The sequence below is a fragment of the Mus musculus genome, chromosome 10, assembly GCF_000001635.26.
Source record: "Mus musculus strain C57BL/6J chromosome 10, GRCm38.p6 C57BL/6J".
NCBI classification, from domain to species: domain Eukaryota; kingdom Metazoa; phylum Chordata; class Mammalia; order Rodentia; family Muridae; genus Mus; species Mus musculus.
This window is the reverse complement of record NC_000076.6, coordinates 21,282,352-21,298,188: the sequence shown is the minus strand read 5'-3', so window position 1 is coordinate 21,298,188 and position 15,837 is coordinate 21,282,352. Positions and strand designations below refer to the sequence as shown.

Below are 15,837 nucleotides of genomic sequence, written 5' to 3'. Positions count from 1 at the left end.
AATGTAATCCCAAATTTAAATTTCACTCATAACCCCAAAACATACATCTTTAGATATTATAAATCACTTTTGCTAGTTCGGTGAACCTCAAGCATGACAATATACAAATATGAAGAGAACTCTTCCCGTGGTCTTCCTAAAGTGCTTCACTTCTTCAACAAAACATTGGAGGGATTTACTACACGTAAGGTATCCCACCACGCCTGAAGCAGACATACAATTAAAGGCTGTTAAACTATGGGAGAGAGTCTGCAAACATAGCTCGGCTGCTCTCCCTTTATGCACAGTCCTAGGTTCCAACAGCACTGTATAAACCAGGCCTGCCAGCCCATCATCTGGTACTTGGGAGACAGAATCAGAGGCAGAAAGATTATGTTCATCACCCTTGGCTATACCGCGATGACAAGTCCAACAGGGGCTACATGAAACTGTCTCAAAACAAAAACCTATAGATAGAGGCAGTCCTGAAAAGTACTTGGAATTAAACGGTAAAGTAACGCAGGTGTTACACAGAGGAGCCAACAGGTTTTTTGTCCACAGACTAACTCTAATGAAATTAGAATACTTTTGTGAAGTTTTAATTACTGAAAGCCCAAAAGGAAGCCTAACTGGGAAGAAGAAAATGGAAAATGAACTTTTATGAACAGGAAGGGAGGAACATCCCAAGACAGGCTACGCTTGCTTATGATGTCACTGATTGTTACAAAGGAATCAAACCTGACCTCAGGTAGCCAAGGTAAGAAGGTATTCGGCACTCAGAGGCTACACAGAAATCCCAGCCCTTCCCTTCTAATTTAGACCCTCTCTTTTGCATCGTTTCTATATTACTGTCATCACACTGTGGAATCTCTCATGCTTTAACCAGCTGTTACTGTAAACAGTCCTCATGTGTTAAGCAGTACCCTTAAATAGTCAATTATCACTGGCTGAGGAAATATATTGGTAATAAATGTCCCTTATTTCACAGCTACACAATCTCTTCCAGACTAAAGTCATTTCTTAGTGGTAGTGGTCCACCAGGCCTTTTATACAGACACTATGTATTCTTACAGTGAATGCCTGCCAAGTAAGATATTCCAGGCAGACTGGGTCAAAGTCTCCAGATGCAGCCCAGGTTGTTGGTTGGTCAAACCTGTTGAGGACACTGAAGCTCACAATCCCCCCAAAGGGGGTGTTAATAACAACCGCCTGCGTAAACATTGCATCTTCTCCATTTTAAAAAGCAGCAGGTCTTTAGGATTCTTGCATCACTTTACATTTGTGTTTATTTTTAGCTTCTGTGATGCTAAATGATGCTTATTATCATCCACTCAATGCCAACAAACTGCGAGTCCCTTTTTCATGACCTCCCCGCTGGTGTTATTTTTCCATTTCCTTTTTAAAATCAATCTACATTAAGCACTGTTTGCCAATAACTGAATTTATACACCTGAACATCAGCAAATCGACCCAATTTCTTGAGCCCTTTTAAACAAGAATCTTTTCTGTTTCTCACGTCCCCAGTTTTGAAATCCGTTGGAAAAAAATGGAGCAGTCAAAAACGCAGGGACACGGGGACAACGAAATAAATCTGACGTTTGTAGTAGGCCGGCCGCAGGTAAGCGCTAAGCCAGCCTCTTTTCTAACTACGGCCTCGTGGGCTTGTCTGAAGGAGGGCTTATGAGACAGACGTCAGGAACTCATTGCGGGATCCCCGCAGGAAACAGGGAAAGAAGAGGTGACGCTTGGATACGAACAGCATCGGATCCCGACCTCGCCACACCTATGGGCCCTGGAGATGCTACACCCCTGCCCGGTCGGTGAACTAGCTCAGCTAGGAGGCAGACAACACGCCGGCTTCCTCCCCGGGTGTTCCTCTCAGGTCCTGCTCGCTCTCCGCCCGCTCCCTCTCCGCCGAAGATCCCATTGCGAGCGTGGCTCCGGGGTCCATGCTCGATTCCAGGGAGATGTAAAGCGGCCATGGAGACAGCTGGAAGAGCTAAGGTCACGGCCGGCGCGGCCTTACCACCCACCTTCATCGTAGTTATATCCCCGGACGTTCCGATGCCGGGCCATCGCGCACAGACGGCGCCTGCCGCCGTCCCTTCCAGAAAAACTCGGCTCAGAAACCGACGAGGCGCAGACCGCGGGCGGAACACCTCTGCCGCGCCATCTTGTCTTCCGCCAGGCCTCTGCGCCGAGCGTCCGCGCATGCGCGACGTCATACCTGCGCACTTGGCGACGGCAAGCTCTCGGGGTCACTGCGGGCCTCCCGGGAACGCGTGCGCGCTCGCGAACTGGCGGGGGGGGGGGGGGGGCGAGGTCCCGCCCACAAGCGAATTGACTGACGTGGACTTCAAGGCCAGAAATGAAGCAACCAGAGGGTTGTTGAGCGGGATCCTTCACCTACACCGGTTTTCAGGATTATTTCCCAACTTTGGTTTTTGATCATCTGAAAAGCTGCCTATTTCGCTCAGTAAAAACAAGGACTTTGTTTCAGCTTTTAAGCCTTAGTAAACACTATAGGCAATCAATAAACGTGTAAATTTGGCATAATAATTAGTCCAAGCTGTAGAGGGAACTTTTTGAATGAGTAATTTTAGCTTTGAAATGTAGCCACACTGGGTCAATATGCTTCGCATGTAACTCATGGCTTCAGGTATGGGCTCCATATTAAATTCATTAACAGCTCTGGTAAACAACTGTCTGACCTTAGCTTTGTAAAATATTTCATTAGCACGAATTAATTAAGAAGGAAGCCTTAGACATTGATTGAATACATAAATATGTGAACTTGCTAAGGGTGTTTAGTACAGCTTTTCAGACACAGAACTAGCCTTGGGTGCTTATGATGTAATAATAACACATAAATCTATAACCTGTTATTAAACATCCTTGTTTCATACAACATAAGGCTAATAATGCTGTGTAAAAAACATCAACCTTATTATCACACTGAACAAACCATTTTATTGTAGCTTGTGCTTTCAATGCCAAGACCTGGAATCAAAGGCGAATGTCTAACACCACCTTACTCAGCTTTTCTAATCCACAACAATGAGGATAACACAAATTAAATCCATATTTGTAAAGGGCTCAGATTTGAGTTCTGACTGACTACCCAATGGTGTTCTTAACTCACAATGTTTCATATGGCTCCAAGGCAAAACTTTATAGACAAAAAAAAAAAAAAGTAGATGCTAATTTTATGATTTTTAAGTGTTTTATTTTATACCTTTAAATAATTTCCACATTGCAGCCTATTTCTTTGTAAGTGAAGATATTATCTTATACATTATCAAATTCATAAATAATATTTGCCCATGTAAGAGGACTTAGCACAGGACATTAAGTGCTAAAGAGTACTAAATGTGCTGGACCTGGTGGCTCAATTCCTTTAATCTTGGTACTCTGTAGACAGGGACAGGAGGACCAGGAATTCAAGGTCATCCTTGGCTACACAGGGAGTTCCAGGCCAACCAGCACTGTTGAGACCCTGTCTCAACGTCACGTACATAAAACTTAAAAACCAGGGTCAGCTTCTATCCCACTGTAAACGTGAATGCTGTTAATTACAAGTCACTGATGCGGCTATTGAAGTAAATGAGTTATAAACCGACCACATAACTAGTAGGGTGAATAAGAAAACAATCCTGCCTCAGACATGACACATAACTTGGGTGTGTGGACCAGTCTGTTCTGTATTGATTCCTGAAAATGGTATATTATTTACACTTGTTAGTTTCCCTGGCAAGGTGACATAACTCAGAGTCACCTGGAAATTGCCTCATCAGAATTGTCCTGTGAGGCAATGTCTTGATTGATTGATGCAAAGAGTTTCCAGTCTGCTCTACAGGGCAACCTCCTTAGTAGTGGGGCCTGGGCTGTAAGAGAAAGCAAGCCAAGCATGAGCAGAAGAGCGGGCCTGTAAGCAGTTGCACCTGTAGTTCCTGCTTCAGTCTCTGCTTCAGTTTCTACCTTGATGTCCCTCAGTGATGGATTGTAACTTGAAAGTGTGGGGCTGGTGAGACGACTGATGAGTTAAGAGCACTGACTGTTCTTCCGGAGGTCCTGAGTTCAATTCCCAGCAACCACATGGTGGCTCACTACCATCTCTAATGGGATCTTATGCCCTCTTCTGGTGTGTCTGAAGACAGTGACAGTGTACCCATATACATTAAATAAATAAATCTTAAAACAAAACAAAACAAAAACAAAAACCAACAAACAAACAACCTTGGAAGTGTAAGCCAAATAAACCCTTTCCTCCCATAGTTGTTTTTTTGGTTTTGGTTTTTGTTTTTGTGGGTTTTTTTTGGTCAGAGTCTTTTAACACACTGTACTGGCTGGTTTTGTATCTACTTGACACAATCTAGAGAGAAAGGAGTCTCAGTTGAAGAAATATGTCCATGAGATCCAGCTGTAAGGCAGTGTTAAGTATTAAGCAGGTGAGAGTCTAGCCCACTGTGGGTGGTGCCATCCCTGGGCTGGTGGTCCTGGGTTCTATAAGAAAGCAAGCTGAGCAAGCCAGGGGAAGCAATCCAGTAAGCAGCATCCCTCCATGGCCTCTGCATCAGCTCCTGCCTCTAGGTTCATACCCTGTATGAGTTCCAGTCCTAGCTCTCTTTTGGTGATGATCAGCAATGTGGAAGTGTAAGCTGAATAAACCCTTTTCCCCCAACTTGCTTCTTGGTCCCGGTGTTTTGCTGCAGCAATAAAACCCTAAGACACACAGCAAAAGATAAAACTTGAAAGCTTCCTGTTGATAGTGGTACTGAGTAACTTTGAAAACCATAAACAGGACATATTTTAGGTCTATAATCTGGAATGTTTGCCCATATGTAAATGCCAGTGAAACCTCCAACCCCAATCAAGACAACATATGTAGACTCTCAAGCATTTCTATACAGAATATAAAAATATGAAAATGTCATGGGATCCTTCTGCTCCCACGGCTCCCTAACAAGGCCTTTGGCAACAGCAGATCAGCTTCTGTCACTAAAACTCCATTCGTATTTTTAAGACCTTCATGTAGAAGAAACCTGACAGTACGTGTTCTTTTTTATATCTTCATTTACTCAACTGTTTTGACATTCAGCCACAGAGGTCGGTCCTTGAATCAACAGCTTATTCCTTTTTCTTTCAGAAAGAATTCCACTGTGTAGAAGTGTAGGAGGAAGTGCCGGCATGACCGGACAGCCAGCCTCCTTGGAGTACTGCACTTCTGAGAAGCACGGCACACCACACACCTAAAGTCAGAACACTGGATTCTCAGGAAGCGTGAATAGCTGGTGTCTGTCCTGTGAAGAGTCTGCACTCTCCGTTTCACCTCTGTGTGCATCTTCTGCAGAGAGACCCTGGTGGTATGAGTGTTTACTATCCAGTCAAGGGTAATGTGCCAACCAATCACAGGACACAGCCCCAGCCCCACCCCCACGCCCTATTTAAGTGGTTGCTTGAGTGCACCAAAGCAGACGCTATTCCTTTAAACTGTCTCCACAGTGGTTTATCTCTGTGCCCTTTAGCAACCCATGGCCATTGCTCTCTTGTGAGGGATGCCCCAGTAATGAAAGCATAGAGAAATCACAATTTGTGTGTCTTCCATTAGTCTATTGAAACCCACTTTAGTTGTTTCCAGTGTTGACTACGACAAATAAGACGCTATGAGTATTCATAACAAATATTTGCATGAAAATAACATCTATCTTCCCTGAGTAAATACTCGACCACAGAATGGTTAAACGAGGTGATTATCATTTACCTTCTGGGAAAAGAGTGGCAGTGGGAAGGATAGAGTCCAATGGTTGAACACTTGCCTCACATACAAAAAGCACAGCTACGCGCCTAGCACTGTAAACGGAAGAGAACAGAAAGTACCCAACAGTTTCCAAAAGTGGCTGGACGATTTTACACAACCCTGAGTGACGGAGCTGCATCGGCCTTCCATAGCTTCTCACCGTTTGAAGATAAGCTTGATTTTCTGATGAGCTCTTCAACAAAGTGTCTGTTTGACTCTTTTGCCTTATAATGAGGTGTTTGTTTTCTTATCTCTGAGTCTGGAGAACATTTTTGACATTCATAATACAATTCCTCTGTATAACCCAGATGTACAATTTAACAATATCTCTCCCAGTGTGTGACTCATTGTTGCATTTCTTCTTGATACTTGGGGGGGGGGGGTCTTGAGGTTGCTAGGCAACCACTGTACCCCCCCCCCAGCATCCTCAACCATTTTTATTCTTTTAATGATGTCTTTTTAAATATTTTTTTTGTTTTGATCAATTCGCATTTACTCGTTTTTGGGGTTCCATGGATTGTGCTATTGATTTTCCATCTAAGAAATCTTCACCAGAACAAAAGTCACATTTTCTCCAGGTCTGTGGTTCACAGTTTCTGGCTTCACATTTAGGGTTATTGTATATTTTCATTTGAGTGTTGTGTGTGGTAAAGATTTAGAGCACAGGCCATTTTGAAAAATGGCTGTTTATTGAGATGGAAATCATGAATCACATTCTGAACATGTTTGTTCATTTCTGCATTGGGGAAGGAAAACAGGGTCTTGAACATTTTAGGTAGGTACACTCTCCCATTAAGCTTCATTCCCAGGTTAACAATCAGATTCTGCAACTTAAATCTTGCAATTTAAATGTAATTTCGGGGGCTGGGAAAATGACCCAATAAGTAAAGTATTGGGATCCCCAGAACACACATAAAAATTCAGACAGCAACTGCAGTGTGCAGCTGTACTCTCCGAACTGAGACGACAAAGAGTGGGGGCAGGGGAGGTAATCCTCAGAGCTCACTGGTCAGCCAGCTCAGCAGGCAAGCTCCAACCCCACTGAGAGACCCTGTCACAAAAACTAAGACAGAAAGTCACTAAAGAATACACACGACATAGATCTCAGCCTCAGCCTATACATACACACACACACACACTCACACAAACATGCACACCACACAGAGAAACACATACATACACACAAATATATACAGGCATGTATATCACACAGATATATGTACACACACATAAACACACACATACACACACAAACAAACACTCACACATACATGCACACCACACAGAGACATACACACACATACACGCACACACCCTCAAAGGTATAATTTAGATGTAAAATTCCTGAAATAACCAAGATATTCAGAACAAAGAATGGGACTGGATGAGTTACATCATCTACCTAGACCCTATACATATACAAACAGGGCAACCCTGAACAAGTCTCAGAAACACATCATGAACAAGGACCCAGGCGCTGGATCCCTGCAGAGCCTTGTAGAACAAACCAAGCTGATCTATCTCGACAGAAATCAGAATATTGGAGATATTTGAGATAAATGTTAATAAGGTTGGGGAGAAAGGACGAAACAGAGCTCGGTGAAGCCGAGTATGGCCACACCCTTGTAACCCCAGCCCTCACAGGCTCAAGCAGGAGGATTACAAGGTGGAGGCAAACCGGGGCTACACGGCAATCATGGTCTCAGTAATAAATACATGAACGTAGAGTTATATTGCATTCTGACATGTTCTATACATTGATAGGAGTGAGTTAAAAGGTCTCCCAGGTCTGTAAACTGTATTATGCCAGACACCTAAGGTTTATGAACCTTGTATGCATACATAAGTTATGCATAAGCTAAGTACATAATTGTAAAGTGTAAAAACTAAAAAAAAAGAAAAAAGAAAAAAATCCTAAGTAAAGTTTTCCTGTCCTATGAATATACATACATATGTTTTTTCTTTAATTCTTTTTGTGTTGGGGAGATGCAGTGAACTCTATTGATGGTATTCAAGAGAGTAGGGAGGGCTCCCTAGCCCCTCCTGTTATTATGGGGGCCTGGGGTGGAAATTGTGAGGGAGATGCTCAGTGTTGGGGGCCAAGCTGAGATAGGGACTCCTCAGCAACCGAGGGCCTCTCTCTTGCTCTCAGTATCCTTGCTGGGGTGGGTGGTCCAGGGTTTCTTGCTCCTTGGAGGCCATGTAGGCCATGAGGTCCACCACCCTGATGCTGTAGCCATATTCATTGTCATACCAGGAAATGAGCTTGACAAAGTTGTCATTGAGAGCAATGCCAGCCCCAGCATCAAAGAGTGGGAAGAGTGGGAGTTGCTGTTGAAGTTGGAGGTGACAACCTGGTCCTCAGTGTAGCCCAGGATGCCCTTCAGTGGGCCCTCAGATGCCTGCTTCACCACCTTCTTGATGTCATCATACTTGGCAGGTTTCTCCAGATGGCATGTCAGATCCACAATGGATACATTAGGGGGTAGGAACATGGAAGGCCATGCTAGTGAGCTTCCTGTTCAGCTCTGGGATGACCTTGCCCACACCCTTGACAGCACCAGTGGATGCAGGGATGATGTTCTGGGAAGCCCCACGGCATTCACACCACAGCTTTCCAGAGGGGCCATCCACAGTCTTCTGAGTGGCAGTGATGACATGGACCGTGGTCATGAGCCCTTTCACAATGCCAAAGTTGTCATGGATGACCTTGGCCAGGGGGGCTAAGCAGTTGGTGGTGCGGGATGCATTGATGAAAATCTTGAGTGAGTTGTCATATTTCTCATGGTTCACACCCATCACAAACATGGGGCCATCAGCAGAAGGGGCAGAGATGATGACCCTTTTGGCCCCACCATTCAAGTGGGCCCCAACCTTTTCCATGGTGGTGAAGACACCAGTAGACTCCACGACATACTCAGCACCGGCCTCACCCCATTTGATGTTAGTGGGGTCTTGCTCCTGGAAGATGGTGATGGGCTTCCCATTGATGACAAGCTTCCCATTCTCGGCCTTGACTGTGCCGTTGAATTTGCCATGGGTGGAGTCAGACTGGAACATGTAGACCATGTAGTTGAGGTCAATGAAGGGGTCGTTGATGGCAGCAGTCTCCACTTTGCTTATACAGAGCAGAAGGCAGTCCTAGTAACCAGGCACCCAATACAGTGAAATCTGTTCACACCGACCTTCACCATCTTTTCTACAGGCCGAGGCTGGCCCTGCACAAGAAGATGAGGCTATCTCTGGAACAGGGAGAAGCAGAGAGCAGTTTTTCTCTATTTCAAGTATGTAGTTTATTTTAGATATTTTGCTTATGACCCATAGCATACAATTTTGGATATACAAATAAACTTTAAGTCACTTAACAGCCTATTCATATTATAGTCTTTTTTCTAGTTCTTTTTTTCTACTCTGAGGTGAACAGTATTGGTCCATGGGATTTAAACTAAAATGACTTTATTAGGGCTGAAACAATCCTACTCTTGGCAGGTACTTAAATACCCTTATGCTTTTTCATGAATTACAGTGATTTCTGTTCTCTGTAATTACTGCAGTGAAATGGAGTTGATTTTTATCATTGGAAAGGAAATGGGAAGGGTGATAGTTAGTAATTATGATATTAGACATGCCAGATCCCAAGAGCTCTAGAGATTTATAATTAAACATGTAGGAATGTTTAGCCTGCACTACAAACTATAAAATGTCCTGAGTCTTGGACCTAGGGATATAGCCTAAGGCTGTGAAGTATTTGCTGTGCAGCCAGGGAGACCTGGGTTCGAATGCCCAGCACCTACATTAAGTCTGGTGTGACCAGGTATCTGTAATCCTAGCACTGGGAAATTGGGGAAAGAGGACCCTTGGAGCAGCCTGGCCAGCGGGAATAACTAAACTGGTAAGCTCCAGATTCCTTGAGAGCCCCTTTCTCAGACGGAAAGTGGAAAGCAATTGAAAAAGACACCCAAGTCCAGCCTCTGACGTCCCAGTGTGAACAGACACTCACATGCACCTACACCTGCATTCAGACACCCAGACACACATATGCACATACAACACACACACACACACACACACACACACACACTCACACACTGGCCTACATTCTTCAAGTCTTTTATTGCTCATTATAGATTATTTTAGGACTTGTAATTACACAGTAACTAAAATCCATTCATCTTTACTATGGTTGCCAAGCACCTGTAAAAGCTAGTGATATTTTTATCCTCCCTGGAATTTCTCTCATGGTCCTTAATGCTACTGGTTTTTTCTTTTTCTAACAACATTTCTCTTTTCATTTTCCTTTTAAAAAGTCAGGAATTTTGCTGAGTAAGGGGTGGGGGGCAAGATTCTGTGAATAGGTCTTCCTATCAAGGCACAGTTCTAACCCCAAAGCATCATGCAGAAAATCTGTTTTGACAGAAGCGCTGACCGCACACCTAAACAAACACAGTGGTGTGTGGAGCTCTTCAAAGAAGACTCCGGGGTGCTTTCTCACTTCTTTGTCATATTGTGGAGCGAGCGAATGCAGAATGTATTAAGAGGGTGGAAAGGGGACAGTGTGAGTCATGAACTTATCAAACAGAATGATCTCACAAGAACAAAGCAGAACTCCGCATTCCATACGGAGACATGCGTTTTCAGGGGAATGCCAGCAAAGCAGTTAACACCTGCACACAGCCTTCCCCAGGTTGCTCTTTCAAGCCCCCACCCGTGCTGTCTAGCTGTCAATCATGTTAGCATAACGCATAATAGCAAAGCTACTTCACAAGTTCTTTACAAGACTCACTTTTCAAAAGTTCATGTTGTTCTAAATGCTCTAGTAAGAATTAATCCTTCAGCTTAAAATTTTTCAGTGGAAACATTTTAAGTCCAAACCCCTAGAAAGACAGGATTTCCATGATGATGTCAACACTGCCTGGCTTCTCACCTCACCTGCTGTTACTCTATTACCCAGTCAGAGGCACTGCAGGCCACAGATCCAACTCTAACACTTTCAAGTGTGTTTATGTGCTCTGCCCCAGGGCAGTAGGACATGTTCTTTGTTCAGGCTAGACTTATATCATGTCCTATTTTATTACTCAGTATAGTGTCACCAGGGCCACACATACTGTGACACATGCCTTGAGAATAAGAACATCCCTTCTATGCCCTCCAAATACTCTCTGATGTCTGTACCAGAGTGCATATGAGAGATAGTCTAACTCTGCCTTTGCCCCAGTCAACGTCCTATCTGGACAAGAGTTTCTCAAAGGCAGGGACAGTCATCAGCTCATTGTCCCTCTGGCAGCTATTACAGTGAACGGTACAGAACTGGACAAGAAAAACTAAAATGCCCTGAGTGATTCTTGAATGTATGTGTGACATGTAAATAAGTATGCTTTGTAAAATATAAAAAATTACAACTTAGAAACATTAATATAAATGGGATTCTGGAAGGAGAAACAATTTTCAAGGAAAAAGAAAGTGAAAAGAGGCTATTCCATTGTTGGTGTCTCACAGTGACATGCCCAGATTCCTGGTTGGCACTAGCAAAACACATTCTCGGTGATGCTTTCACATAAATCTGTGGCATGTGAATATTTTCAAATGAAGTGGGCTGAACTTAGCGGGGGAAAGTAATAAAGACTGAAAAGAAATGTTTTATATGTATATATATCCTCAAGAAATGAAAATGTATGTCCACATAAAAGTTTCACACCGATACTAATAGACGCTTTATTCACAGGGATCAAAAAGTAGGTTTAAAACCACCACTAGCTGACAACTAAACACACAAAATGGTGGCTATTCATGCAGTAGAATATAGCATTGGGTAGTGAAAAGGAATAAAGTTATGATGATACATTGTAGTGTGGATAAGCCTCAAAACCAATACATTAAGAGAAGGAAGACAGTTAACAGAGATCACACATTGCTGGGTTCCATTGATACTGAGTATCCAACATGAGCAAAATAGCAGAGATACAAAGTATACCAGCACTGCTCAGGGCTGGAGAAACTAAGCAAGGGTGGTTCTCAACAGTGGGCAGGGAATAGAGACAGCTAACTAGGCAGAGGTTGTGCTGGGGCTGATGGAAACATTCTAAAAGTGTCTGGTGGAGGTTACATAGCCCTGTGCATATAACAAAAACTAAGTTTACAACTGCATACTTCACTACATAACTTGGGTGTGTTGGTTATTTAGTAAGAGTGTTCTTAAATTTTTAAGAAAAAAAATTTAAAAGTCCTTTTCAACAAAGCTTAATGAATACTCAGTCTGTTTGAAGGCAGAGTCTCTGCTACCTGCATAAGGGAAATGAGTAGTTTCTGTAACATGGAGGCAGAGGGGAGCTGTCCTGCACAGTGACCATTGGCTGAAGTGGTTATGGCCATCTAAGTCACACAGTCCATTCTGCCATTTGCCAGCCATAGAGTCTTGTGCTAGTCTCCATCACTTGTCTTCATTATCATCGCTCAGGATGAAAGGGTGGGAACTGAGATGTCTTCCTTAGTAATAATTCATTGGTAATGACGTCATTGGCAATGGAGATTTGGAAGGCTTGATTTATGGAAACAGCTAGACTAGATCCACTCATAAGAGTGTCCCAGTGACACCACCAGAGGAGGCTCCACTCCCAGCACTCTAGCACGTCCAGGATCATAGGATCAGGGGTGAGTAGGACACAACATCTGTTCCAACACCATTGAGAGTAACTGGGACCAGCATGATCCAGGGACACAGAAACCCCACCCAACCAGTGGCTCAGGTTCTTTCCAGTCTGCACAGGTTTACCTTGGGTGCGAACTCTGAAGCCAGTTCCCACAGCACCCAGAGGAGACTCAAATCCCAGACGCTCTGACACACTCAGGATCCCAAGAGTTTGGTCATACTGGGTTCTCAGGGTCACAGAGGCAGTTTGACTCCCAGGAACTCTGACACACGCAGAATCTCAGGACCACAAGATCCCAGAATCACAAGATCACAGAGACACAAACAGGAACACAGGAAGGACAGGTTCCAGACAACTATATTGAGGACAGGTAGCACTAGAGATAATCAGAATATAAGCAACAGAAACCAAGGTTACTTGGCATCATCAGAACCTTATTCTCCCACCATAGCAAGTCCTGGATACACCATCACACGAGAAAAGCAAGACTCAGATCGAAAATCATTCGTCATGACAATGATAGAGGACTTTAAGAAGGACATAAATAACGCCCTTAAATAAATACTGGAGAACACAGGTAAACAGATAGAAGACATTAAAGAGGAAACACAAAAATTCCTTAAAGAATCACAGGAAAACACAATCAAACAGGCAAAGGAAATGAACAAAACCATCCAAAATCTAAAAATGGAAATAGTAACAATAAAGAAATCACAAAAGGAGACAACCCTGGAGTTAGAAAACTTAGGAAAGAGATCAGGAGTCATAGATGCAAGTATTACCAGAATACAAGAGATGGAAGAGAGAATCTCAGATGCAAAAGATACCATGGAAAACATTGACAGAACAGTCAAAGAAAATGCAAAAAGCAAAAAGGTCCTAACCCCAAAACATCCAGGAAATCCAGGACTCAATGAGAAGACCAACCCTAAGGATAATAGGTATTGAAGAGAGAGAAGATTCCCCAACTTAAAGGGCCAGTAAATATCTTCAACAAAATTATATAAGAAAACTTCTCTAACCTAGAGAAAGAGATGCCCATGAGCATACAAGAAGCCTAGAGAACTCCAAATAGACTGAACCAGAAAAGAAATTCCTCCCATCACATAATAATCAAAACACCAAATGCACTAAACAAAGAAAAAATATTAAAAGTAGTAATAGAAAAAGGTCAAGTAACATATAAAGGCAGACCTATCAGAATTACAACAGATTTCTCACCAGAGACTATGAAAGCTAGAATATCTTGGGCAGATGTCATACAGACTCTAAGAGAACATAAATGCCAGCCCAGACTACTATACCCAGCAAAACAATCAATTACCATAGATGGAGAAAACAATATATTCCACGACAAAACCAGATTTATACAATGTCTTTCAACAAATCCATCCCTACAAAGGATAATAGATGGAAAACACCAACACAAGGAGGGAAACTACACCCTGGAAAAAAACAAAGTAATCTTTCTTTTTTTTTTTTTATTTTAATCAGCTCCTGATTTATTCATTTATTTATTTATTTATTTATTTATTCCATTTTTTATTAGGTATTTAGCTCATTTACATTTCCAATGCTATACCAAAAGTCCCCCATAGCCACCCACCCCCACTCCCCTACCCACCCACTCCCCTTTTTTGGCCCTGGCGTTCCCCTGTAATGGGGCATATAAAGTTTGCGTGTCCAATGGGCCTCTCTTTCCAGTGAAGGCCGCCTAGGCCATCTTTTGATACATATGCAGCTAGAGTCAAGGGCTCCGGGGTACTGGTTAGTTCATAATGTTGTTCCACCTATAGGGTTGCAGATCCCTTTAGCTTCTTGGGTACTTTCTCTAGCTCCTTCATTGGGGGGCATGTGATCCATCCAATAGCCGACTGTGAGCATCCACTTCTATGTTTGCTAGGCCCAGGCATACTCTGACAAGAGACAGCTATATCAGGGTCCTTTCAGCATAATCTTGCTAGTGTATGCAATGGTGTCAGCATTTGGAAGCTGATTATGGGATGGATCCCCGGATATGGCAGTCTCTACATGGTCCATCTTTTTATCTCAGCTCCAAACTTTGTCTCTGTACCTCCTTCCAAGGGTGTTTTGTTCCCACTTCTAAGGAGGGGCATAGTGTCCACACTTCAGTCTTCATTTTTCTTGAGTTTCATGTGTTTAGGAAATTGTATCTTATATCTTGGATATCCTAGGTTTTGGGCTAATATCCACTTATCAGTGAGTACATATTGTGTGAGTTCCTTTGTGAATGTGTTACCTCACTCAGGATGATGGCCTCCAGGTCCATCCATTTGGCTAGGAATTTCATAAATTCATTCTTTTTAATAGCTGAGTAGTACTCCATTGTGTAGATGTACCACATTTTCTGTATCCATTCCTCTGTTGAGGGGCATCTGGGTTCCTTCCAGCTTCTGGCTATTATAAATAAGGCTGCTATGAACATAGTGGAGCATGTGTCCTTCTTACCAGTTGGGGCATCTTCTGGATATATGCCCAGGAGAGGTATTGCTGGATCCTCCGGTAGTACTATATCCAGTTTTCTGAGAAACCGCCAGACTGATTTCCAGAGTGGTTGTACAAGCCTGCAATTCCACCAAAAATGGAGGAGTGTTCCTCTTTCTCCACATCCACGCCAGCATCTGCTGTCACCTGAATTTTTGATCTTAGCCATTCTGACTGGTGTGAGGTGGAATCTCAGGGTTGTTTTGATTTGCATTTCCCTGATGATTAAGGATGTTGAACATTTTTTCAGGTGCTTCTCTGCCATTCGGTATTCCTCAGGTGAGAATTCTTTGTTCAGTTCTGAGCCCCATTTTTTAATGGGGTTATTTGATTTTCTGAAGTCCACCTTCTTGAGTTCTTTATATATGTTGGATATTAGTCCCCTATCTGATTTAGGATAGGTAAAGATCCTTTCCCAATCTGTTGGTGGTCTTTTTGTCTTATTGACGGTGTCTTTTGACTTGCAGAAACTTTGGAGTTTCATTAGGTCCCATTTGTCAATTCTCGATCTTACAGCACAAGCCATTGCTGTTCTGTTCAGGAATTTTCCCCCTGTGCCCATATCTTCAAGGCTTTTCCCCACTTTCTCCTCTATAAGTTTCAGTGTCTCTGGTTTTATGTGAAGTTCCTTGATCCACTTAGATTTGACCTTAGTACAAGGAGATAAGTATGGATCAATTCGCATTCTTCTACACGATAACAACCAGTTGTGCCAGCACCAATTGTTGAAAATGCTGTCTTTCTTCCACTGGATGGTTTTAGCTCCCTTGTCAAAGATCAAGTGACCATAGGTGTGTGGGTTCATTTCTGGGTCTTCAATTCTATTCCATTGGTCTACTTGTCTGTCTCTATACCAGTACCATGCAGTTTTTATCACAATTGCTCTGTAGTAAAGCTTTAGGTCAGGCA

At 43.0% G+C, this 15,837-nt stretch overlaps 1 protein-coding gene and 1 pseudogene across 7 annotated transcripts in view; both read right to left on the bottom strand.

Annotated features, from left to right (window-relative positions):
* The window catches only part of Hbs1l (Hbs1-like (S. cerevisiae)), a 72,911-nt gene extending 70,701 nt beyond the window's left edge, over positions 1-2,210 (bottom strand). For 3 of the 7 annotated variants that reach the window (NM_019702.2, NM_001042593.1, NM_001145209.2), the window contains exon 1: positions 2,013-2,210. In NM_019702.2, the coding sequence (NP_062676.2) occupies positions 2,013-2,055 (43 nt within the window). In that variant the 5' untranslated portion in view covers positions 2,056-2,210. The remainder of the gene's footprint in view (positions 1-2,012) is intronic. The other 4 variants (XM_030245182.1, XM_030245183.1, XR_380070.1 and 1 more) reach the window with 3 other exon arrangements.
* Positions 7,756-8,988, bottom strand: Gm2467 (predicted gene 2467; annotated as a pseudogene).